The sequence below is a fragment of the Microcebus murinus genome, chromosome 24, assembly GCF_040939455.1.
Source record: "Microcebus murinus isolate Inina chromosome 24, M.murinus_Inina_mat1.0, whole genome shotgun sequence".
NCBI classification, from domain to species: domain Eukaryota; kingdom Metazoa; phylum Chordata; class Mammalia; order Primates; family Cheirogaleidae; genus Microcebus; species Microcebus murinus.
In genome coordinates this window covers 16,635,227-16,659,894 of record NC_134127.1, presented here as the reverse complement: position 1 = coordinate 16,659,894, position 24,668 = coordinate 16,635,227, and the positions used below count along the sequence as shown (strand labels likewise).

Here is a 24,668-nt window from a genome sequence, read left to right as displayed (position 1 = left end):
CAGTTTTGTATGCTTTGAGTATTAGTTAGGTCTTTGAACATGTGCTTCTAGGTATATGTATTTGCATGTTCCAATCCAGCAGGAAAAAGAGAAAGTCCACTTCCCTGATTACTGAAACCAAAGACTTAGAATAAAGAAGCAGTCCCCAACCTTTGTGGCACCAGGGACAAGGTTTGGGGTGGGGGGATGGCAAGCGATAAGGTGTGGCCGTCAATACAGATAAAGCTTTGCCGGCTCACCTGCCACTCACCTCCTGTTGTGTGGCCAAGCTCCTAACAGGCCACAGATCAGTACCTGTCTGCAGCCCAGGGGTTGGGGACCACAGGATAAAGGTCCTTTGACTCAGTGGGCTAAAATTCAGCCCAGTGCCCACTCCTAAATTGCGACCTAGAGTAGCATATGCTTATGGCTTAAGACAGTTAGGGCCCACACCCACCACATGGCTAGGAAATTCAATTTTAGAAACAACAAATGTCCACTATAATGAGACATACAAACTTCTTGGGACAGAATATTTAAAATCTAAGAAATCTGGGACATGATGCATCTTTTTCTGAATTTCTGGTTTTTGATGGCATTTAAAATGGCATGATTCCTTCTCAAATCGATATATTTGAGAAAAAGAGTACATTCCATACAGACTCATTAAAATTATAAAACTTCAGTTTTACACTTGGGTATTTTGTTGCATAGTTTGTAGGTGGGTAGTTAACTTGGTAAGTCTTCTTTTGAACAAGTTCTCTGGTTGTGATTGATCGTAGCCCTGTTTCCTCAGATTATTTATGGCTTATTTGTGAACATTAGAAAAGTAATTTTCAGGCCGGGCACGGTGGTTCACGCCTGTAATCCCAGCACTCTGGGAGGCCGAGGCGGGTGGATTGCTCGAGGTCAGGAGTTCAAAACCACTCTGAGCAAGAGTGAGACCCCGTCTCTACTATAAATAGAAACAAATTAATTGGCCAACTAATATATAGAAAAAATTAGCCGGGCATGGTGGCGCATGCCTGTAGTCCCAGCTACTCGGGAGGCTGAGGCAGGAGGATTGCTTGAGCCCAGGAGTTTGAGGTTGCTGTGAGCTAGGCTGATACCATGGCACTCACTCTAGCCTGGGTAACAAAGTGAGACTCTGTCTCAAAAAAAAAAAAAAAAAAGAAAAAGAAAAGAAAAGTAATTTTCACATTAGACGCCATGCTATGGACTACTTTAACAAGAGCAGCACAAGGACATATCTCAATACAGTGCCAACTGTCACAAGGCAAACTCACCCTCTGGAACAAAACTATCTAGCTCTTAAGTTATAAGATGCCTTGATCATAAAAATGCAGAGATAGCAGTTATTTCCCTTTTCCTCCCTAATGAAAGCAAGGGAGAAATTCCATTAACTTACAGTAGATTGGTAGCAAGAGTCTCAATCTTAGGAACTAAGTCTAGGCTGGAATCAAATGCCATCTCCTTTATAGAAGACATCACAGGTGATTATATATCTGGTTCTGAGGAGCTGTGATAGTGCAGGTTAATAGAATTCTTGGGGAAATTTAAGAGTTTTCTTTTTCTTTTCTTAATGGGATGCTAAGTACCATCCTTAAGATACTTTCACTTACAGTTTTTTGACTTTATGATGGTACAAAAGCAATACATTTTCAGTATAGTATTCAATAAATTACATGAAATATTCAGCACTTTATTATAAAATAAACTGTGTGTTAGATAATTTTGCTAACTGTAAGTGTACATAAGTGTTTTAGCACATTTAAGGTAGGCTAGGCTAAGTTATGATGTTTGGTTGGGTATGCCTGCATTTTTTACTTATTTTCTACTTAATGATATAACCCCATCATCATCATAAGTCAAGGAACCTCTGTATTATGAGTCAAAAGCTAGTGACCTAAGAGCAACAGTTGTCTAGACACTCAGTCCAGTTAATGGGACATAATTCTTGCATTGTCACTTGGAATTACATTTTGTATTACATGATGAAAGAAGTCTAAGCAGCTCTGAATTTTAATCTGTAAATGGTTTCCAGGTACCTTTGAAGGGAAGAAGACAACAGGATTCTTGGAACCACATTTTAAGTAAATCATTGCAAAGAATTAGGGCCATACCTGAGAAGGCAGAATAAGCAGCCAATCATGTGACTTGAAATTACTCCTTTCCTTAAATCCTTCCTTCATCAATCATTTACTGTATGCCTGTTCTGACAAAGGTGACTCTATGGGGTTATGGTATCATCTGCAGGAAAAGGACAAATTTGTACTCAGAGATAAAATAGTAAAATTGGAAAAGGACTAGATGGGAAGCCCATTTTTATCTTACTGATATATTTGGCACACAGTTATCCTTCCTGAGCCTCAGTTTCCTGGTTATGAAAATGAGATGGGATTGGTTGAACTAATTAATAAGGTCCCCTCCAATTATATTTTCGAGGTGAATGACACACACCAATTTGCTTGTGAGATTACCTCACTCTAACACTATAACAATGATCCCTAAGAGGGTTAAACAAAAAACACAATTTCAATTGGAGACTGTCAGGTAATACATAAGCCAGTACCCTCCAATAGAAATGTCATATAACCACCCATATGTAATTTAAAATTTGCTAATAGCTATATTTAAGAAATATGAATAGAGTGATGTCAACAAGATGGCAGAATAGGAACTTTCTACTGTCACCCCTCTGCAGAAGCATTGATTTAGACAAATATCCACAAACAAGGGTACCTTTGTGGAAGTCCAGGAGGCCAGTGGAGACGTTTCAGCACGCCATTGGATTGTATAATCTAAGAATAGACACATTGACAAGGGTAAGAAGAATGGTTTCACGTCACCTACACCACCTCTACTTCAAGGTGGAACAGGTCACTGCCAAGAGAGCCCCCCTACCACCAACAACCTGCAGTTTCTTTCATGGGGGAAAGTGAAAGTATGATGAGTGAGCTCCCTTGGATGTGTAGGAATTGCCTAAGAGACCGAACTGTTCCCATCCCACCCAGAATATTGAAGAAATTGGCACAGCTTGGGTAGTTGGGAAAGACCAGGAACAGGGAAGAGAGGCCACTGAGCCTTCTAACTGCTCTGCAGATTCTCATCAGGAAGCTCCCCGCAAGCCAGATGGGATGCCTTACCTGCAGAACCTTTCCCCCAGCTGGCACTCAGGCATTCCAAATGCTCCATACACCTCACACTCCAGCCCCAGCCCAGGCCAGCTGTCGAAGCATGCCCCTACAGATGACAAATACAAACCTCTTAAACAGTCAACTACCCCAGGGAAAACAAGTGGGAGGCTCTCAGTACTTGGCCTCACAGGATCACGAGAAGACATACAATCTTGAGACTCACCCCTAGTTGGAAACAAGAGATGTACAGTGGGCACATTCATAGAAAAGATCTGAAGGAACATCAGAATCCCTAAGCTAGGCTGTTTGGAGAAAGTATTCTCACCCAAGGACAGGGCAAAAAAGACTGAAAGAGAAAACTGCTTCTTCAAATGCAAAAACAGCAATGCAAAACTTTGAGGAACACACACAAAAAAACCAAGGAAACATGAAACCACCAAAGAAACACAATAATATTCTAATAACCAATGTCAAAGAAATGGAGACCTATGAATTGCCTGAAAAATAATTCAGAATAAGCTTAAGGAAGCTCAGTAGGCCACAAGAATACATAGATAAATAACTCAACAAAATCAGAAAAACAATACAAGAACAAAAAATTTCACCTAAGAGACAGAAATCATTAAAAAATCCAAATAGAAATTCTGGAGCTGAAGAATACAATGATTGAAATACAAAATGCAATGGAAAATGTCAACAGCAGATTTGACTAAGCAGAAGAAAGAATCTGCAATCTTGAAGACATGTTATTTAAAAAGATCCAGTGTGGGGGGGGGGAGAATAAAGAATGAAAAGGCATAAAGAAAGCTTACGGGATTCGTGGAACACCATCAAGAGAGCTAATTTTCTCATCATAGGAGACAATAAGGAGAAGAGAGAGAGAAACTGTCAGAAAGTTTATTTAAAGTACACTTATTTAAAGACCGAATACTTCCCAAATCTGGAGAAAGATACGAACATTCAAGTACATTAAGCTCAAAGACCTCCAGTCAGGTTCAACCCAAAGAAGAATTCGCCAAGACATATTATAATCAAACTGTCAAAAATCAGACAAAGAGACTCTTGAGAGCAGCAAGAGAAAAGGGGTTGAGGATTGATGTCAGCAAAGTAGCTGACTAGAAGCATCTGGCACTCTTCTCCTTCACAAAAAAAGAACCATGGCAACAAATAAAACTTGACTGGAATGTTGGCAGGAGAGTGTTGGAATGGAGCTGGGGAATGGTGATGATCCCTGTGGGCTAGGAAGCCCAGTAAGGCAGCATAACAAGGGTGATAGGTCACCCTGCCTCTGCCAACCCATCTTCCCTGCTGAGATCAATGCAGTGTCGAAAGGGACTTCCTCTTGAGGGAAAAAATTAAGCAGGAGGTCCCTACCAGCCTTCGTTGCCACTGCAGATATCTACCACAGTCCTTACAACCCCTGAGCCCAGTCTGAGGAGCTGCCTGGAATTCACACAGCTGCATTGCTTCAGATTAGGAGCAGCACAAGTTGTGTACCCCTCACTTTGCCCTCATTGCACATGCTACTGCAGCACCATGCCATCTTGAAACCAGGAGCACTACTGGAGTGCACCTGCCCTAGGGGCCAGGAGCCACTGCTGTCCTCCAGCTTTGGGGCTCCACCGTTACTCCATCAAGCCCACATGGGTGGCTGCAGTGCCACACCTTGGCTACTCAAGAGTCCGGGCCAAAGAATGGTCATGACAATCCTGATCTGGCTGAACAGCTACAAGCCCACAGCCCCAGTCAGAGAAACAGCCTGGTGGTCCCACCCAGGGTGGACACACTCTTGACCCTGCAGCACCACTGTGTGCCCTTGCCCCTGGCAGGAGGTGCAGACCAGCGGACATGCCCCCCCAGCATTCAGCATTCATGCCTGCAAGCCACGGAGTAGCTGTAGCCTACACGCCCAGCCAGAGAAACAACCTGGTGGGTCTCCCTCTGGTGGACACCCCCGCCCCTCACACAAGCTGGCCAAACATCCATGTTCCGGATACCCCATCCAAAAAAACACAGCTAGACCCACCCTTGCACCCCAAGCCAGAGAGGCGGCCCAACAGACCCGCCCCTTACAAACCTGTACCTATGTTGACAATCTTTGCATTTGGTAGAACAATGCCTCTTCCAGTTTTCTGGAGTAAGTTTTATAGGGAAAGACTTATTTTCTACCTAGAAAATAAAATCTATGGCATATTCTAAGTGAGTTTTGTAGACTTTTAAATTAAGAATTTTGAAGTGGGCTAAGGACATGAATAGACATTTTTAAAAAGACAAATGGCCAACAAGTATATGAAAAAATGTTCAACATCACTAATCATCAGAGAAATGTAAATTAAAATCACAGTGAGATATCATCTTATCCCAATCGAATGGCTATTATTACCAAAAAGACAAAAAGTAACAGATGTTGACAAGGATGCAGAGAAAAGGGAACTCTTATACACTGTTGGTGGGAATGTATATTAGTGCAGCCTCCATGGAAAATAGTGCAGATATTTCCCAAAGAACTAAAAATAGAACTACCATATGATCCAGCAATTGCACTTCTATTTATTCAAAGGAAAAGAAATCAATATATAAAAAAGATACCTGCACTCATGTTTGTCACAGCACTGTTCTACCCAAGTGTCCATCAACAGAGGATTGCATAAAGAAAATGTGGTATTATAAACAGAGATGGAACTTTATTCAGCTGTAAAAAAGAATGAAATCATATCTTTTGCAACAACATGGATGGAACTGGAGGCCATTATTTTAAGCAAAATAACTCAGACACAGAAAGACACATACCACATGGTCTCACTTACAAATGGGATCGATAGGGTATACACATAGAATCAGAGTGTGGAGTTATGGACAGAGGAGACATGGAGGGGTGGGAGGTTGCTTGGTGGGTACAATGTGTGATGTACGCACTGAAGGCCCCAACTTCAACACAATGCAATACCAGTGTAACAAAATTGCACTTGTAACCCATGAATACTTAAAAAAGGAGAAAAAAAGAATTTTAATTTTTTAAAAGATGTAAAACTGAACACTAATACAGACTGGGTTTTAAGGAAAGATTTTTGCAAGCTAGAGGAACAAAGTGTAACAAATGAGAGAGGGAGCAGTATTTTTAAAATTAGTTTTCAGCAGGAATCGAATATTCTTGGTAACAACTCAAGTCTCATTCTCGTTCTTCTCCACGAAGACGATGATGTTGCCATGCAAAGGTAAAAGCAACTGCCTTCTGCTCTTAGTGCTGGCTACCCAGATGGGTTCTGAGGAAGGCAGTAGCAAGGCCCAGAAGTGGAGGAGGCTCCATTAATGGCCATTCAGCTCTCCTTCCTCTCTGTAGGGCCTGCAGGGGAGGACTGTTTAAGGGAAGCAAAGAATGAGGTAGAGCTAGTTGGCAGTCAGACAAAGACCTGATTCTGTAAGAGCATCACGGGGCTGCAGGGCAAGAGAATACAGACAAATGAAGCCTCACAATGCTTTCTACATACCCAGTCTTTTTCGTCTGTATGAGTGTTGAGTTTTCGGACCCTTCTGTTTGTATTACTTTTATATAATAAGACCTTTACATTTTTTAATTTTTTAAAAATTAAAAGTCACAAAACTCATCTAGAGAGCAATAGGGCAGAAAGGAAGAATGAATCAAAATGAATGAATTCATACTTCCTTAGGTTTTCCCAGAAAGCCACGAATTCAAACTGTATAAATGAAAATGTGTGATATTTGCTATATTTAGGCAGTGGGTTACTACTGCCTGATACGGGAGTAGCATAGGGGAAAAAAACTCAACATTTCCTTTTTAAAAATATAAGTCCCAGCATAGCTTTCATGTAAGAATTCTGTTTTGTTTTGTTTTTGTTGTTGTTGTTGTTGTTGTTGTTTTGAGACAGAGTCTCGCTTTGTTGCCCAGGCTAGAGTGAGTGCCATGGCGTCAGCCTAGCTCACAGCAACCTCAAACTCCTGGGCTCAAGCAATCCTCCTGCCTCAGCCTCCCGAGTAGCTGGGACTACAGGCATGCGCCACCATGCCCAGCTAATGTTTTCTATATATATTAGTTGGCCAATTAATTTGTTTCTATTTATAGTAGAGACAGGGTCTCGCTCTTGCTCAGGCTGGTTTTGAACTCCTGACCTTGAGCAATCCGCCCGCCTCGGCCTCCCAGAGTGCTCGGATTACAGGCGTGAGCCACCGCGCCCGGCCAAGAACTCTGTTTTGAAGGTATTTGCTTTCCTACATTAGTAGGTAGGTAGTGGTGGGTGAACCAGCTGGTTAAGGAGAAAGTCTCTACAACTCAGTTCTACCATCCTCCCATAGAATGCAGAAGGGAGGTGAACAGTCTTGACTTGAATGGCAGTCACTTCAGAAGCTCCTTGTTTTGTTCATTGGTTTCTTTTTGTTTTCCAGCATAGAGATCGAGGAGCACAGTATTTTGCTATGTACATGACATTATTGGTTTTCTGCTCATTTTGTCTTGAGATGGCCTTTTACCCTGCCTGCATGAGCAAGCGAAATGTCAGGAGGAAATATATTCAGGATTTGATTGCTAGAGCGGCGAGGTCTGAATGCAAATGGGAGCAGTGAGTTAGAACTGCAGCCCAGTTTTATTTTCATTCAGGTTGTTACTATCATATTTGTGTATCAGAGGTCAAAAGGAGAGATCATTCTATTTAAATGAAATATAAAATGGTATGGAGGGCTCAGGAGAGAAACTGTGCAATCAGATGCATGTAAGTATGTGTGTGGATGTGATTAAACTTCTTTTCAAAGAATGTCAATAGTTCTGACTTTTTTCAGCAAGCAATTAACATTCAGTCCAAGTAGCAGCTTATATGGCCTTGGACGTGGTAATTTTCATATATCCCTGGTGTAGGTATTGCTGCTAGTGAAAATATATTTTCTCCACATATTTGAGAAGTATTTTTCCAGGCAATTGAAGATCAACTTAATAAATATAGTAAAAAAAAAAAAATGTAGTAAGGAGGTTACAAACTGAAAAAAAGACTTTATTTTAATAGATGCTTGTGCATTTGAGTTGTCTTTCACTCTTGGTGATCACAGAAGACTTCATGAAAATAGCAAATCTTAAGAAAGAAAGGAGAGAGCTTGCTGAATGGACCAAATGTAAGAAAACAGTAGTCAGATGCTTGTCAACAGAAAATAGCCACAGCGCTTGGATTTGGTAAAAATCCCATCCCCAAACTGTTTTTCCAATAGTGGAATTATTTTATGCAGTTAGATCGCTAGAACTCTATTTACACTGTCGGAGCATTCCTAAGGAAGGAAACTGAGCATGTAGCTTGAAGTGATTCAGAATTGATCCGAGAATGAATCTGCAGAGACTAAGATAAAATCTTTAATAACACAACCAAAGGTAGCTAAACTGTCCCTGAGGCACACCATCTTTTTCTCAAATTCTCTTTGCCCTTTTTAATGAAAGACACGTACTTGAAAGGGCTATGTAATGAAGACTCAGAAATTGTTCTGGTAAATTTAGATCCAAACAGGCTACACCTAAGGATCTAAAAGGCAACATGTGACCTTAAGGCCATAGATTCCCCACCCCTGATTTAGGAGAATGAGGTAAGGCTTCACTTGTTAGGAGCATTGTGAACAACAGGCTAGCTGACTGCTGGGCTGGTTTTTTCTGCTGCCACAATACTTTTTATGGACTCATTTTTAAATATTTCATTTTTAATATACCCTATGTGGGACTATTAATTCTTATGTAGTGATTACTTAGTGGCATGAAATTATATTAATTAAAACATCCTCTTTTATTGTTTTGTCTTCCCTTTTCTACCATCTTGCTATAAAAATTGACAGAGCAAAGGTATAATACTTCAATGTTGTTATTTATTTGTGTAGTGCCAATAACAGATCTCCTCTTGTATTAATATCGGTGAGGCTAATTCTCCCACCCAGGGAGCTTAGAGTCTCAGGTTAGTGTGGAAGTCTGTATCCATGGGTAAATGAGATCCTATTACATGTAAATTTCACGTAAAAATGATCTGGTAGAATCCAGATATACATAACCCTTGAAAAATCCTTATCTTTTTAATGTATGCTTTTAGAAGATAAATTTAGAGGCTTCTCTTCATGTCTTAATAAGATCCAGTAACTATCCAAGTGAGGAACCCTCGGAGTCCATATGGAATGGTCTAATTTCTCACTTTTTTAAAGCCCAAAGTGGGTAATAAAATATGTTCTTCATTTCCTACTGTCTAAGAGATTTTTAGAAAATAGGTCTGTGTTTTATAAACCTCAAAAGTATGGTATAAACTTCCCTTTCTCTGTAGAGAAGAGAACCTCTGTCCTGCACACAGCAGCCGGCACCTCTGCACTGGACATGTTTTGCCACTGGGCGTCTTGACAGCCGAGGGCAAGTGGGCGAGGAGGGGACGTGGACGAGCCTCTGCCGAGTGGCTGCTCCTGAGTCTCGGCACCGATGGGCTCAGACCTTGGTGTTTTTGTGAAAAATATGGGAATGGCAGGACACTGACGATAAAGGTGTGTCCCCAGGGAATCCTGAATTAGGATCTTAGCAGCATCTAGTGTCAACATCTATCAATATATCCATGTTATTCTTATTTTTTCTGGAATTTGCCATATTGCTAGTTCAAAACATGTTTTCTACCAGATATGGAAAAATTTGTTCTTTCCATTCAGACTTCCAACAAATGTTTACTCAGTGTGTGCTCTGCGTTCTTCGTCCTGAACCAATCTCTGCCGGCTTTGAATTTTTCCTCTGCCACTTCCTCATCTCTCTCTGTCTTCTGAGAACTGAAGAGATTTAGGGCCTCGCTCTGGATTAGGCTTTGGTTTAAAGGAGTACTTGTGGCTGGTTTGATCTTCTACCCAGACCACTTATACTTCCTCCATATCAGCAATAAGACTGTTTCATTTTCTTATCATTCACTTGTTCACTGAAGTAGCACTTTTAATGTCCTTCAAGAACCTGTCCTTTGCATTTAACAGCTTGGCTAACTGGCGCAAGAAGCCTAGCTTTCAATGTGTGTTGGCTTTCAACATGCCTGCTGACTAAACGTAATCATTTCTAGCTTTTGATTTCAAGTGAGAAATGTGAGACTCTTCCTTTCCTTTGAACACATAGAAGCCATTGCAGAGTTACTGATTGGCCTAATTTCAATATTGTTGTATCTCAGGGAATTGGGAAGACTGAGGAGAGAGAAAGAGACAGAGGGACGGCCAGTCGGTAGAGCAATCAGAACATGTACATTTATTAAGTTAATCATCTTATGTGGGCATGATTTATGGTGCCAAAAACACTTAATATCAAAGATCACAGATCACCATAACAGCCATTATAATAAAAAAATTGAAATATGAGAATTATCAAAATGTCCTACAGAGACATGAAGTGACCACATGCCATTGAAGAAATGCCAGTAGACTTGCTCAACAGAGAGTTGCCACAAACCTTCAATTTGTTACAAATGCAACATCTATGAAGTGCAAAAAAACAAGGTATCCCTGTATGGAACTCTCGGTTTTTTGGTTAACCTTTAGAGTCTCTTAGGAACTTTTGGATATCCTACATCTGTAGGCGGCTTACAGGGAAGGACTGGGAGAAATGTACTCCAGCATCCACAGAGATTAAGCAAATGGCATAAAACTCTCAGTGTAAATGATAAAATAGCCATTGACTTAATATTTATTACATAACCACATTGTGATTCATAGTGGAGTAATGTGTACAAATTATTTATTGACTATAAAGAGAAACCCCTTACAAAGCTACATCACACCAAAGGTTATTGATCAAGTAATCCTTTCCTAAGTAAAATTAAGACAGAAAGTGCACGTGCAACTCAATTGGGAATTTTTATTTTTTAACGATTGAAACCAAGGTGAACATTGACCATTTTATTAAGAATGCTTTTGGCCGCAATTAACAAAAAACTTGACTGTTTAAACAGTACAAACATTCTCTATCTTACTTAAGCAAACTGCAACTGGGTACGTACTTGCTGCTAAATGTTATCATTAGCACATTGGCTTTTTTGTTTTCATGGTCTTGCAATGGCTGCCATAGCTCCAGACATTTTACCACCTTTTATCAGGATAGCAAAAGCTGCTTTCAAAAAGTGCCCTAGCAGACTGCTACTTGCATATCAGTGGCTAAATCTGACACATGGTGGCAAGAGAAAGTAGCAAATGGAGACAGAGTTATCATGTCTGGTTTGAACTGGGAGAGGACTGGGCACATTGACATTCTTGATAAAAATCACAGTGCTAGAAGCATGAAAGAAGAGGCTCTTCCGAAAGCAGACACTGTCTGCCCCCGGTATCATTTACAAGCTTCTTTGGTCCAGGTTGACCATTTGAACATCGATCAAGTTCTCAGTGTGTGAGGTGGTAGGTACATCAGACCTTGAAAAAGTGATTTACTAATGCTCCTCTTGCTGTATTAGCTTTTCCATACACACCAGCTTTAACTTAAAACTTAAATTTCACAATTGGTCTTGGGAAAAAAGATGAGAATCATGTCTTCTCTGAGGGGTAGGAAGGACATAAACCCTCCCAAGAATGGGAGGGTTTATGCATAGTTAGGGAGAAATCCAACCTTCCTACTCCCCAAAAAGACAACATAAGGAGAAATCAGTGAGTAAAGGAATTTTAAAGTTATGTTCATTCCCATTGCCCTTCAAGGCTTCATTCAGTTATTTTTCTTTACTCAGAGACAATTTAATTTTGACCACAAATCCTCTGGATAGGATTTACATGGTCGGATGAATCTGTAATCCTGGGAAGACATGGCTAAAACTAATACCCACTGAATAGTTCTGAGATTAAAGTTATATTTCCCTCTGATATTTTGAAGAGACATATTTGGTTTGGTTTCAGTAAAAGCTAGACTCGGAGAATGGTAAAAAGCTATATTACTGGGTTTTGTGACCTCTGTCCCTATAAACCTTTTAGAGTTAGAAATGGAGGCCATCCGTTTGGAAGATCATAAATCCATACAGCTTTCCTTTTCTTTATTTCTCCTAACAGATCAGTCCTTGTTTCCTGGCCCCACTTTTACCCTTTTCTCTGCTTTATCTTTTCTTCTGGGCCGATGACTCATACACTGCCATTGCCCTGTGCTTTTGTTTGTTGATTGACACACTGATGTAATTTACTTGAGACAACTAGAGCTGTTGAATGAGTGGATGAGATGGTTGTCCTTCGTGTGTTTTTCAGATGAATTTTCCCAGTAGTATCAGTTTCCTCAAAGACTAGTAGAAAACGGTCCCTATTACCTTCTCTCGTTTTGTCCCCTTTCAGGTCATCTCAAAAAATTGTCCTTCGTACCCTGTTCATTGTATAAATGCTTCAGCTTCCTGAAATAGTATACTTTACACTGATTTCCTGAATCTATTTTTAAACTGCCTTTAAGATCATTTTTATTAAACTTGTACCTATTGGGAGTGGTTCTTTCTTGCATTTTAATCTTGCCAACTAAGGCAGTTTGGAGACAGATTAATGAATTCCTACAATGAGTAGGAGTTTAGAACCAGTATGTCCTTTGGATTCTTCTAGTTCAACCCCCAGATTTCACAATGCATGTACTGATATCTAATACTGATGACGCTTTTCTAGCAAGTGCCCTTATTAAACTCCCATGTGGTCTTCTGAGATCATGCACTTATTTTTCTATTTGTTTGTTTGTTTGTGAGACAGACTCTCACTCTGATGCCTGGGCTAGAGTGCTGTGGTGTCAGCCTAGCTCACAGCAACCTCAAACTCCTGGGCTCAAGCAATAATTCTGCCTCAGCCTCCTGAGTGGCTGGGACTACAGGCATGTGCCACCATGCCTGGCTATTTTTTTCCATATATATATTTAGTTGGTCAATTAGTTTCTTTGTATTTTTTTTTAGTAGAGACAGGGTCTCGCTCTTGCTCAGGCTGGTTTCGAACTCCTGACCTTGAGTGATCTACCTGCCTTGGCCTCCCAGAGTGCTAGGATTACAGACGTGAGCCACCATGCCTGGCCTGAGATCATGCTTTTAGCATGTTGTTTTGATTTACTTTGTTATTTGTTTATTAAAATTGGAGTTTCAGTTAGTTATGCTTTTAGCTACAGATAACAATACCTGATAAACAATGGCTTCAACCCATAAGGATATTTATGATTCCTTCTTAACAGGAATCCAGAAGGTAGTGGTCATATGGTTGGGTACAGCTCATTGTATCATCAAGAACCCAGGCTCTGTCTGTCTTTCCATTTTTCCTCAGGCCTTGCATATTATCCTTTTGTCTTTGTGCCTACTGCCCGTGTCCAGGATGGCAGCTTGAGGAATCATGTCCATGTCAGGGAAGAAACATCTGCTCTATCAGATTACTTGGGCACTTTCTGGGCCCTTGAGAGACAATAGCTACCGGAGATTGGTTGATTCAGTCATCAAAAACTCTTTCCCAGAAGCCCCCCCCCCAAAAGCCTTCTCATTACATCTCATTGCCCAGAATATCACATGACCCATCCTAGCTGCAGGAGAGGCTGAGAAAGTAAGTATCTTGGGTTTTATTCTTTGCAGCGGGAGTGATATCAGAGTAGAGGGAGTTGAGAATGGCTTTTGATTGGCCAACCAATTATCCTAAAATATACATTCATTTATATATCTGTATTTTCATATCAAAGGGGGAAATATGGCTTAAGAGTCAGATTATCTGGGTTCAAATCCCTTTCATTTCATGCTTATTTTGACACCTCTGTGACTTTGTTTCCTTAACTGTAAAATGGGGACAATGATGTTACCAGTTGTATATGATTATTACACGAATGGCCTGAAATCAGTGCAGGCCCCCAATAAATGTCATCACCATCATCAACCAAAGCTCAGCACCCCCACTTGGATATTGACCAAACCAAGAACAAATTTAATATCTAGCAGCTTTTTCCTACTATTGAGCAAAACAACTTGAAAAGGTAGCACTTCACAATTACTAACTGAAAACAGTATTTTGTATACTTTGATGTATACAAAACCCCAGTCTGACCACAAAAATCCCTGAAAGATTTATATTCAAAACAGAATTTCCCTGTCCTTTTGTTTAGAAATAAAACTCTTTAGGCCTTCTATAAAGTGTTCATGTGCTGAGGCAGGATGGCGAAAGACTTATTTTGACTAGAATGTATCAACTCAGGAATTTGAGAGCCTTCTGGAATTTGCAATATATACACAGTAGTTCCACATATTGACTGAGATAGGAACTTTAAAAAGTGCCAGTTAGGGCTAGGAGAAAAAAAATACTTCTAGAAAACTATATGCAGACACAAGACAAACGGGGGAAATCAAGGAGCTGTTTGAAAAGTGGTAGGCACTCACTACATACTTGCTAATGAGAGAAATTTTGTTGAATGAGAAAAGCATCAGAAAATGATTTGAAATTCTGCAAGCTTCATACAGTTCATAGTAGCTACTATTGATAAGAGCCTAAGAAATGGGTATTCTTAGCAGAAAAGTAATGGCGGGAAACCCAGGGCAGCTTCTAGAAAGTGCCATGGTTTTACCGGGGACTGGAGAATAGAGTCATCACGAAGTGATCTTTCTAGTTGAGTCTTTAGAGTTATAGGGAGCAGGAAAGAGCAAACAACCACATCCAAGCCAGTTTCCACTGAGGCCTAGATTATGTGGGGGAGACTCAAGGGACTATCGTATTGTCACTGAAAACCAGAGGTTACAGATCCTCCGACTTAGACCCCTCTTGAGTGTTCAGAACTCATGATGCCTCCATCGGTAGCCAGTAACTCCACGTTGGCATTCCTTCAGCATCTAGAACAAATGAGAACTCAAATTATAATTAATTGCTTACCTAAATCGATCAGTAGTCAGTCTCCTGTTGGGTATTTGCCCATGAGAAGGGCACATGAGAAGCAATACAAGTAATTTGTCAGTTTGGAGAATGAAGTCAAGTCTTCAACAGCTGTTCACACTAGGCAACCCCCTCCATGTGTTACACGCTGTGTTTGGGAACGGTTTGCTCACTGCTGTTCTTCTGACTTTGCCTGTAGAAAACCCGCTACGAAATCTACGTCAGCATCCTGAAAGGAGGCGGCAAGGAGCTCCTGAGTCACGAGGAGAGTGAGGCCGCAGGACTGAAGAAGTCCCATTCGAGCCCTTCGCTGAACCCGGATTCATCTCCCATCACGGCCAAGGTCAAGCGCAACGTGTCAGAAAGGAAGGACCACCGACCTGAAACGCCCAGCATTAAGCAAAAAGTCACTTAGAATCCATCTGCGGCCAGGAAGTGCTGGTCATGGAGCAACATAGGGTTTTTCAAGATCTTTTTCTGGTAATCCGTGAATATATTTAAAAAAAAAAGTCTGTGACAAAATGGTGCATTAGTAACTTTTTCTATTGTATATTTTTGTTAGTTTCTGTACAGATTGTCTTTGCTCCTGATTTCTTTGCTTTGATGATTTTTTGCAACTCGAGAACTAATGCACCTTTTTTGTGAGGGGGAGGGGATCGTGATTTCAGGGGGAATTATGTGTCCCTCCTCGGGTTTTCTCTCGTTTGCACTCTGCTCAGTTGTTTTATGTATTCTCGAATCAACTGTTCAACTTTTTGTTTTTTAAGGTTATATAAAACTTAATCCATTGTGAAACACTTAACTGGACAAACTGTAGTTTAGTAAATTCTAGCCAGAGTTAATAGAAGCCTTTACATGTGAAATCCTGCCCAGTCACAGAGGTGGAATTGAGCACTCAAAGTCGCTCGGGTTAAGAATCACGATGCTGGGAATCGAGATGTTCGAATACGGTGCAGCTCCGCATGCATCTTGGCGCTCGTTGCTGAGCTCTGACCCCGCGGGCAGCAGGGAAGGGCGTGCAGACCGCAGGATTGCAGAACTTAGGGAAGCACGTGAGCTTGCTTACGTGTTCATTCCATTTCAGCCGAGCAAGTAGTAGGAGTCATTTTGCCATTGAACGTTGGGGAAAGAGTGATACCGGGTTACTTTTGTTTTCTACAGGCTAATGGCAATACTTGGCTCGTGGGAGCTACAGCAGTAGGCACGTGTTTGGTCTGCAGGGAACTGTTACCTCACTCCCAAGGGTCTAGACTAGGAATCCAGAATCATCTCCGTTGTTGATACCCTTCCATCCAGGAATGGATCTTGTTTTACTCTACATATATATACATATGTGTGTGTGGGCATCGGGTTATGGCCTGGTTGGAATAGTGGGGTCTTCCTTTCTAACAGAATACTGAAAACAGAACCCCTTTTGTTCTTTCTAAGGGAGGAAAGTAGCTGTAGTTGTCTCCAATGGATATTCTTTAACTCTGAAAGTCATCGAATGAATTGTGGTTGGAAAACAGAGGCCTCTGCTAAGTGACTTGGTTTATTCTTGTCTCAGCCTCTTGGACAGCCACTTCACTTTGGTACTATTGAACTTTATCCTAAAAATACTGCATCTGTTTTAATTCATTTCCACCTACTCAAAATAGTTCTATTCACCTTCCAGTCATGAGCTTGTTCTAGTGACAGCCCCTTTGAAACTCAAGGTGATAAACAGAATAATACTTTGTAGAGGCAGAGAAAGGGTAGCCCACTGTGACTTAGAACTTTCTCATTTCCAAACCTTGAAACTCTGTCATCCCCACCAATGGCCAAACTTCAGAACTAATGGAATCACCTTGATTATTCCTTTTCCTCCCATAGAAATTTTCTCTAGTTCTACTCGGTTCATGAGTTGAAGGTACTATGGCCAAAGAATCAGCTGCTCTGAATGAATAGCATGGTTCCAGTGAATTAGAGAAAACCTGCTATAAAACCATGGTAGTTTCTAAGTGGTATGTTATTGTATATACCAGCATTTATTTACAGAATTATTTATTAACATTTACTTCCTTCACCTCTATAAATGTCTATGTCTGCTAGTGTCCGGAGAAGAGTTACCCCTCTCTAAGGTTGTTAGTTGCTTGCTTTGTGGTATTTTGCCACATCTTGAACAACTCAAATTCTCTATCTTGTTTAGGTAAAGGCAATGGCTAAATTTGTGTTTCAGAACTGCAGAACAGGCTCATTCCCGACATGGCCCATGTACCTCGTTCATTTCTGTAGCTTCTCACTGAATCCAAGATGTCCACAAGCAAGTTGTCTTTCTTCCTGATAATCTAAGTTATCAGCATATTTGTTTTCTGCCTAAATATTTATACTAAGCAGAGGGGAGAGAGGTACCTAGACCATGAGTATCAGTAACTGAAGAAAAATTAACTTCTCTGGCTTGAATGTGTTTGCCCACAGTGTCTGTCTGTGTATATAGAATGTCTATGTATATTTTACTTATAGTATTTAATATACATTGAGAAGGGTACCTTACTACAGTATTTCTGACATTTACAGTGGTCTTGAAATACTCAGCAGCAGCACCACTACAGCACTGGTCCTGTCACGTGACTCACCCATGTTAACTCCAGGGACTTCTGGATGTGCTAAGCCAGCATTGGATAAGAAGGGCTCTTTTGAAGCTGCAGGATACCATGTTTGGGTAGTTTATCTTTCAAAACAACTTGAAAGGTTCTTTTGTGAGCCAGGATGTCAGATCGCCCTAGCATGACACCGCCCATATCCAGGGAACAGACTGAGAGCACCTCGTTCTGAGGAGGCCTCTGGAAGGTTGTGTCAGTGCGTAGGGCGGGCCAAGAGTTTGCCCCATGGGAAGAAACAGTCTCTGGCTTAACTAGGTTCTGAGAGTCTGGCCCATAGCCAACCATGGGATCCTTTTTGTGTGTGATGTCTATCCTGTGGTAGCCAGTCAGAAGACATTGAAGATGTTTCCTTCGGAGCTAGCGTCAGCCTGCTGCCCAATTCACGGTACAGGGGGGGTCCCCCGTCTCCATCCCTTCTCCAGGTACTGCACCCCCATTCCTCTCCCCACCTTGGTGCCTGGGGATTTCTCTCCATGCGATTAAATCATCATTGCTCTTCACATAAATACACTTAATGTTAACTTTTAGCATACAAAATCTTGGTAGTCATCAAAATACCTTCAAGAGAGTCTTCTAGACCATAGAAGTGGCCCGTGTATAAAATCTGTGAATGTCTTAAGGTTTGTTCCCACCATGCATGCTGGCTTTTCCAGGAAGGTGTCAGAGATTCCTTGTTAGCAATCAAAACTTAATTCCTAGCATGCAGTCTTTTATTGCCAGACCCTAGGCATTTCTGAAGTGCACTTTTTTAGAAAATCATTTTGCTAACTCTTAGCAGTGTCTAATTAAACCAAGCAATATCTCAGTAAAACCAACATGGGGGAGAGTCCTTTGCTGGAAATGTAGTTCCTGGATTATGTGTCACCTTTTCTCTTGCTCCTAGGGAAAGAAAGCATTTTCATATGCAGTGGTCTTGTGCCAAACGCAAGACCCTCTGTGCTTCTCCCACTGTTACCCAATCCCGAAGCTGAGGCCCAGTTCCTAGGCACAAGTGACATGAAGGAATAAATTCTGGAAGAGGACAATCTGGCCAGGTTTGTGTTTCACCTTGTGGCCAAACCATAGAACTTCTGAGGTTGAGGAAGAACTTACATCAGCAGGCAAAGAGGCCTTTGCTGCCTAAGCACAAAGTGACATGGAGTTTTCTGCTGTCCTTTGCCTCTTGCCCCGTCTTGTCACGTACAAATCCAGGGAAGATGTTCTTAGGTAAGGCAGGGCCTGCTCTGTCGTGAGCTGAGCCTCTTCTATGTCTTTTTCACCTAAGAAAATTGACCTTAAAGAAGTTTCTCCATTGTCTTGTTCTCAAGACCTTCTTGGGTTTAGTTAATTGCCCTTGGAATTTTGAATTCCATTGGCTTTTTCCTTGTAGTCAGCAGTGAAGCTTATTTTAGCCTGAATTCACAGCAAGGTTCTTAGCTTTGTAGGTCCAAGTCTGTGTAGTTTAGCTCTTGTGCACTCGAGTTTTCAGCAGGTTGGTAGCCACCTGTCTTAATTTCAGTTGTGAATGATCCCTTCCCTCTTCCAGTTGTAAGACTAGCACTGTAAAACCAAGAACCAAAGTGGTATCTGAGGACTCATTAAAAGTAGAGTTGAGTTTATCAGTAATAGCGCAGCTTGGGGTTTAAATAGTACCTGCTTTTGTTTCAAAACATCTAAGTTACTCTGACAGAAGAAGATGGGCCAGCTTTGCAGGCAGATGAGCCTCTGGGCCTCCTCCCTTACTCTGTAGCTTTCTGCTCATCTTCGCTCCCAGTCTGCCCCAGATCAGTCTTTTGACACCTACATCATCAAGTCATCCAGGGGACTTGAGAGATCACCATAAAATAATCCCATGACAGATCGTTGGTAGTGACAGGGAAGTGCTTTGTCACCGATTCTCCTCTCGGATGCCTTTTCCATCTCTCACCCCCTGAAAGGAGGACTGAAGTCCAAAGTCATCTCCTCTTGTACCTACAGTGTCCAAAACCCAAGTGGGCAGCCTTCTGCGTAGGACAATAGTTGGCCCATTGCATGCAGAGAGAATGTCTTCCTAGAGAGAATGCCAGTAACTACTTGAATCTGCATGACAGTTTGTTGACTTGAATGCGACAGCAAGAAAATACTGCAAGTTAATTGTACATACAGTAGGTTTCCTTAAGTCTCTTTGGCTCATCCCTTGTATGTGTGTATCTGTAGTAGTGCAGGCTTTTGGAGAATATTCTTGCAGATAGTAATGTCAGATGTCAAAGAAAATGCTTTCTGTCACCTGCCAATGTTGCATTTGTGGGTATTTATAGCTGTCTGTGTGTGTATGGCACATGTACATCAACATTATTTTTGTCCTTAATAACCAGTGTGATGTGAAAAGCAAGTCAAAACCTCATAGGATTGATTATACAATGAAGTTGTTGAAAGTATATATAGTGATATTGTTTTATTAAACTTAAATACAAATGCTATTTTGATTAAATTTTTTTAATAAGACTGTATGCTAGAAAATTCTGTCTTTGAGCTTTGAATCACCAGGGCAAAAATGACTTTGAACTAACCTTGTGAGCCTGTCGCGGTGTACTGCGTGCAATACCAAGGGCATAGCTCCTTGTAACCTGGAAAATAGCAAAAGAAAAGGAAAAAAAATAAAAGAAAAGGCAGCCTGTGCAGTCTTAGAAACTTTAGTATTAAGAGCACTTAAACTGACAATTTGGGGCTTATTACAAAATGTGATGCTTTAAAGCACACGTTCTTTATTGTTGTAATTGGTCCAGAAAAATATATTGAGAAGATTTCAGTCAGTACCCAGCATTTCATTTGTGTATCTGTGTATATTTCACAGGAGATCGAATCACTCTCCTGGTGCCGCATCTTTAACCTCTTTACTTTAAAGAAATATCACAAGCACTAAAGTATATCAGGGCATCCCAGGATTGGGTACTGTATGCTAGGTGCGCAGTTGCACAAATCAGCATCTAGCGTCACAGGTAAAAGAATTTTAAGGACCAGGTTTAAACTTTAGTTAATATTTTTATACTTCGGTCTCTTTTTCCTGCCTCTCCCCAAAGAAGAGCCACTGGCCTTAGTTGTTTGAGCTTACTGCTTATATTATAGAGTGTAAATAGTTAACTAGAGACTAAAACTTTATTAACCAGCATGTTTGGTGTATTTAAAGCAATGACTGAGTGTGTTTGAGCGAGTGGTTGAGGGCAGTTTCTTGTGTTTAAACGCACTGCCTCGTGTCTTTGTATCTGATTCAGAGAATTGGAATCGTGGGCTGGGAGACTGACCTTCGGCTCCAGGCTGCGGTAGTGTTGGTAGTTATACTTGAGTTATGTTTTGTTTTTTTTTTTTTAATTAACTCTATAGTCTCAAACTATTTTTGCAAATATATCTTTTTTCCTAATTTGTTCTTGACGTGCAATGAGGACTGCTCTGTGACTGACGAGCAGGGTCTTAGTTTTGCAAGAGTATTTCCTTCCGAGAATTGTCATAATTTACAAAGACAGCCATTTGCTTCAGAAACCATATAGAAAAGGAATAGCTGAAATAAGTTTCATTTTGGGCCTTAATAATTTGAAATGGTTGGACTTCAATATAAAGCCATGGAAGTTATAAAGCCAAGTAACCAGTAGGCATGGATAATAATATCCACTCTATAGAGAGTAGGTATGCACATTCATTTTTAAATGCTGTTAGGATACTTTTTTGTTGTTGTTGTTAAGCTACAGGAGCAAGAGTAATTAGACCAAATTGAACTGGGGGGGGACAATAAATTGGTGGCCTTCCACGGGGGGTAGCCACGCATGTGGCCGGTTCTCTCCTGCTCCTGAGAGATTCAGAACCAGTTTGGCATCCCGTTAGGCGTGTGAGGGGAAAAGTTGAGGCATCTGGGACCTCTGCCATGTGTCCACGCAGTGAATGTGTTAAGTTATCCGAACATAAGACTCAGTCCAGAGTATTCTAACGGGGTGGAAACCACATCACAGAGGTGTCCAAGGGCCAGGGTAGAATTTGAGCTCTCGTGTCTGGCTTGAGCTGCATTTGTAACAAATGAGTGAGGGGTAGGGACATACCACGTCCTCTGGTGGACCACCGGCTGACGGCTTTCCTGTAATCCCCAAGCAGCTCTCGGGCGTCCCTCAGTCGCCCGGGTGATGTTCCAGAAAGCTGGCGCATCACGTCCGCGGCTGGCAGAGCTGCTCGCTTTGCAGATCGTTCCTCTGAGAAAGGAGAGTGCAGACGGGGGAGCAGTGAGGCACCGGCCCCGGGAGCGCTGATGTGGACTGTCCACATCCCCCTCACTGAACATGCCGAGTAGTTGAGCACTTTTCCATGAGGGAAGGAACCCGGGTAAAATGCATTTCCCTTTGCAGGGCAGAGAGCTGCGTTCTCACGAATAGTGTTATTAAAATAAGCACCTTAACTTCAATCCCTGAAAATGTTGGTGACTGGAGAGAATTTTGGAGTTTCATAAGTGAAACTTTCCCCAAGCAGTCGGCATCAATAAGTCTTCAGAGGCTCCTAAGAATCCCGCCCCAAGGCTCAATTAAGGCCACACTGCAGGTCTGAGGCTCGGTGCGCTGAGCCCTGCTGTCCCCGGGCTCTGCAGGAGGTGACAAGGCTGTACCCTCTCTGCACAAAGGAGCTGCTTTCTCCCCAGCCTCGCCCTCCACTTGGGCTTCTAGGAGCAGCAAGCGCATCCTGGTGTCACGTGCTCCCTCCCTGGCTTTAGGAAGCCAGGTGTGCCAGTGACAGACCCTGCCGAGGCAAGACATCCAGAGTGGCCGAGTCACCAAAACGTGACAAAGGTCATGAAAAAGATAGCTGATTGAAGTGAAGGCCACTTACTTTGCCTTTGCAAGAAACAAACTAGCACATTGAGCTCTACTGAGGGATGGATGATATCTTTGCCTTTCCACCCAGATTTTTCTGGAAATGGATACCGTTTCATTTCTGTGGCATGGGTCGAGGAGCACCGAGCTTTGTGCTTACCAATTCTGCTCAGTCCAGACGAGACCTGTTGGGTACAGGCCCTAAATGCCTCCCTATAGTCTCTCCTACCTCAGGTTTTAGGGACCCATTTCTAGAACACAAATTTACACTAGCAGAGAACCCATGGTGTCAGCCTTGCTTACCACGAGACAGGCAGAAGGGCAGTCATTTGTATCTCTTAATATCTAAAACAAGCTTTTAAGTTTTCCCACCTATTAACTGGGTTATATTCACTGTGGCTCAAACTAATTGGCATCGTAGAACATTTCTTTACCTTCAAGATTGTCTCCACCCACCAATCATTTCAGTCTCATTGCAGTCCTGGTGCCATATGTCCCCTGCAAATTGTGAAAGTAATTAGTGACAAAATAGCAGCCTGCTCCTTTCCAGTGGCCAAACTGTCAGCCTTGGCAGACTTGAGTGAGCTAGTGGTACCATATCACGTCCTGGAAACCTGTTCCTTCTTACTGCCCACCACATTCAAGAAATGCCATCTCCTACAAGACGGTGGCATTTACGGTGGCTGTCTTTTGAACGGAACAGTAATCTTGTGTGGATATTGTTAAAGTGTTTAAAGACTATTTTGAAAATTAAGTTTACATTTTACAATTGCTTTATTTTTTATTAAAATAGTTGTACATAAATATTACCCTATTTCACTGTTGTTGAAGTAAACCCAAGCCTTGTAGACCAGTGAGTCACCTGATATGTATAGAAGCTGTGATATATATAGTACATTTATTGTGTAAATGTTTATGAACATAACTGTTCCCGTGTTTTTATAAGTTGGGGGTATTTTGTTGTTTCACAACAAAATTTATTGCATTTAAATGGTTTTTATGTAATAGAAATCATGCAAAATAGTGAAGGATTTAAAATATGTATATGATATATGTAAAATGTACTTTAGAAAGAAATAAATACAACAGATTTCAATCATTCGGGGGAATGTTGTTATTTGCTTATTTAGGCAACTAGAATAATACCTTTAAAAAATAACACAGCACCCTGTTCTCATCCATGAAGAAATAACCACAAGTCCCACGACAATAGATTTGGCCACAGCAGTTGAGTGAGGTGGTGACAACGTCACATGGTTAACACTGACTCACCTCTGTGGACATCCTTGAAGATTTGTTTTCAGAAAGATGTTGGTAGATGCTATTCGATACTTCAGAGGCCTATTGTCTTCATTAGGGGGTTTTGAGCAGGGGAGGAACAAATGAACTTTTTGAAGCAATTTCAAGAACCATTTGCATTCCCATTTACTTCTCATCAAGACAAAGGGACCATGGAGTTAATTATTGTCCCAAAATACAGATGCTCATCTCCAGATCACTGCTTCATTGTGCCTAGTGTGTATCTTTTGCCTTCTCGTAACCAAACAATGTTAACAATAAGATCTGTTGACTTGGAAAATGAAAAATAAAATTCCACGCTAATCCCTTCACTTGTGAATATTGCAGAGGATGTCTTATGTTGGGGGGTTGGGCTTTTTCAGATGAGGTCACTGGTTACAGCCTCTTAAACACAAATGAAAGTACTGCCTGGCAGAGATCCAAACTGCTACGATGTGTAAATCTCAATCAAAGAAATACAAGCTCTCTGGAGTTCGGGGGAGCAAGATGCTTCTGCACCCCTTGGCTCTCACTACAGCTACCATTTGAACTGCGAGACTCAAACATCAGTCCTTTGTGCCCAGTTTCCTGTCCTCCAGATGTAGGAGTTTTGTGTCTCTTCTCATATTCTCTGTGTCGCACAATTTATCATATTAGGCCAGAGAGACTTTAGACATCATGTGAACACTCATAAGAGGAAACTAAAACCCAGGGCAAATTAAGACAAAAGGAAGCAATAAGCAACTCTAAATATCTCATTTCTAGATTAATTCTATTCCACAGTACCATGAGATTCACCAAGGAAATTGCTCAATCACTGTCAATTTTAATGGATAAATTGTAAGCAATAAGAAATATTAGAGACTGGCATAGTTCTGTGTGCTGTAGACCAGTGGGCTTGAGGTTAATTCTGGAGGTATTTTTAGAGTGAATTGGAAGGGAAGCAACACTTACTGGAAGCCAGCCTGGGTTCCCAAGAAGAAACCATTTCAGACTCCATTCATTCCCTATTTTTTAAGACTAGCCCGTAGATT

The 24,668-nt window shown here is 41.3% G+C and overlaps 1 protein-coding gene and 1 long non-coding RNA gene across 10 annotated transcripts in view; one reads left to right on the top strand and one right to left on the bottom strand.

Moving 5' to 3' along the window:
* Nucleotides 1-23,452, top strand: part of PSD3 (pleckstrin and Sec7 domain containing 3) — a 460,884-nt gene extending 437,432 nt beyond the window's left edge. For all 9 annotated transcript variants that reach the window (XM_012785047.2, XM_012785050.2, XM_012785051.3 and 6 more), the window contains one exon: nt 15,130-23,452. In XM_012785047.2, coding sequence (XP_012640501.2) covers nt 15,130-15,345 — 216 coding nt within the window. In that variant the 3' untranslated portion in view covers nt 15,346-23,452. The remainder of the gene's footprint in view (nt 1-15,129) is intronic.
* Nucleotides 14,724-24,668, bottom strand: part of LOC109729803 (uncharacterized) — a 31,325-nt gene continuing 21,380 nt past the window's right edge. Inside the window, exons 2-5 of the long non-coding RNA XR_002222225.2 lie at nt 22,791-22,854; nt 21,598-21,744; nt 20,080-20,136; nt 14,724-14,890 (exon numbers count right to left, since the gene is read on the bottom strand). This is a non-coding gene — a long non-coding RNA (uncharacterized LOC109729803). The remainder of the gene's footprint in view (nt 14,891-20,079; nt 20,137-21,597; nt 21,745-22,790; nt 22,855-24,668) is intronic.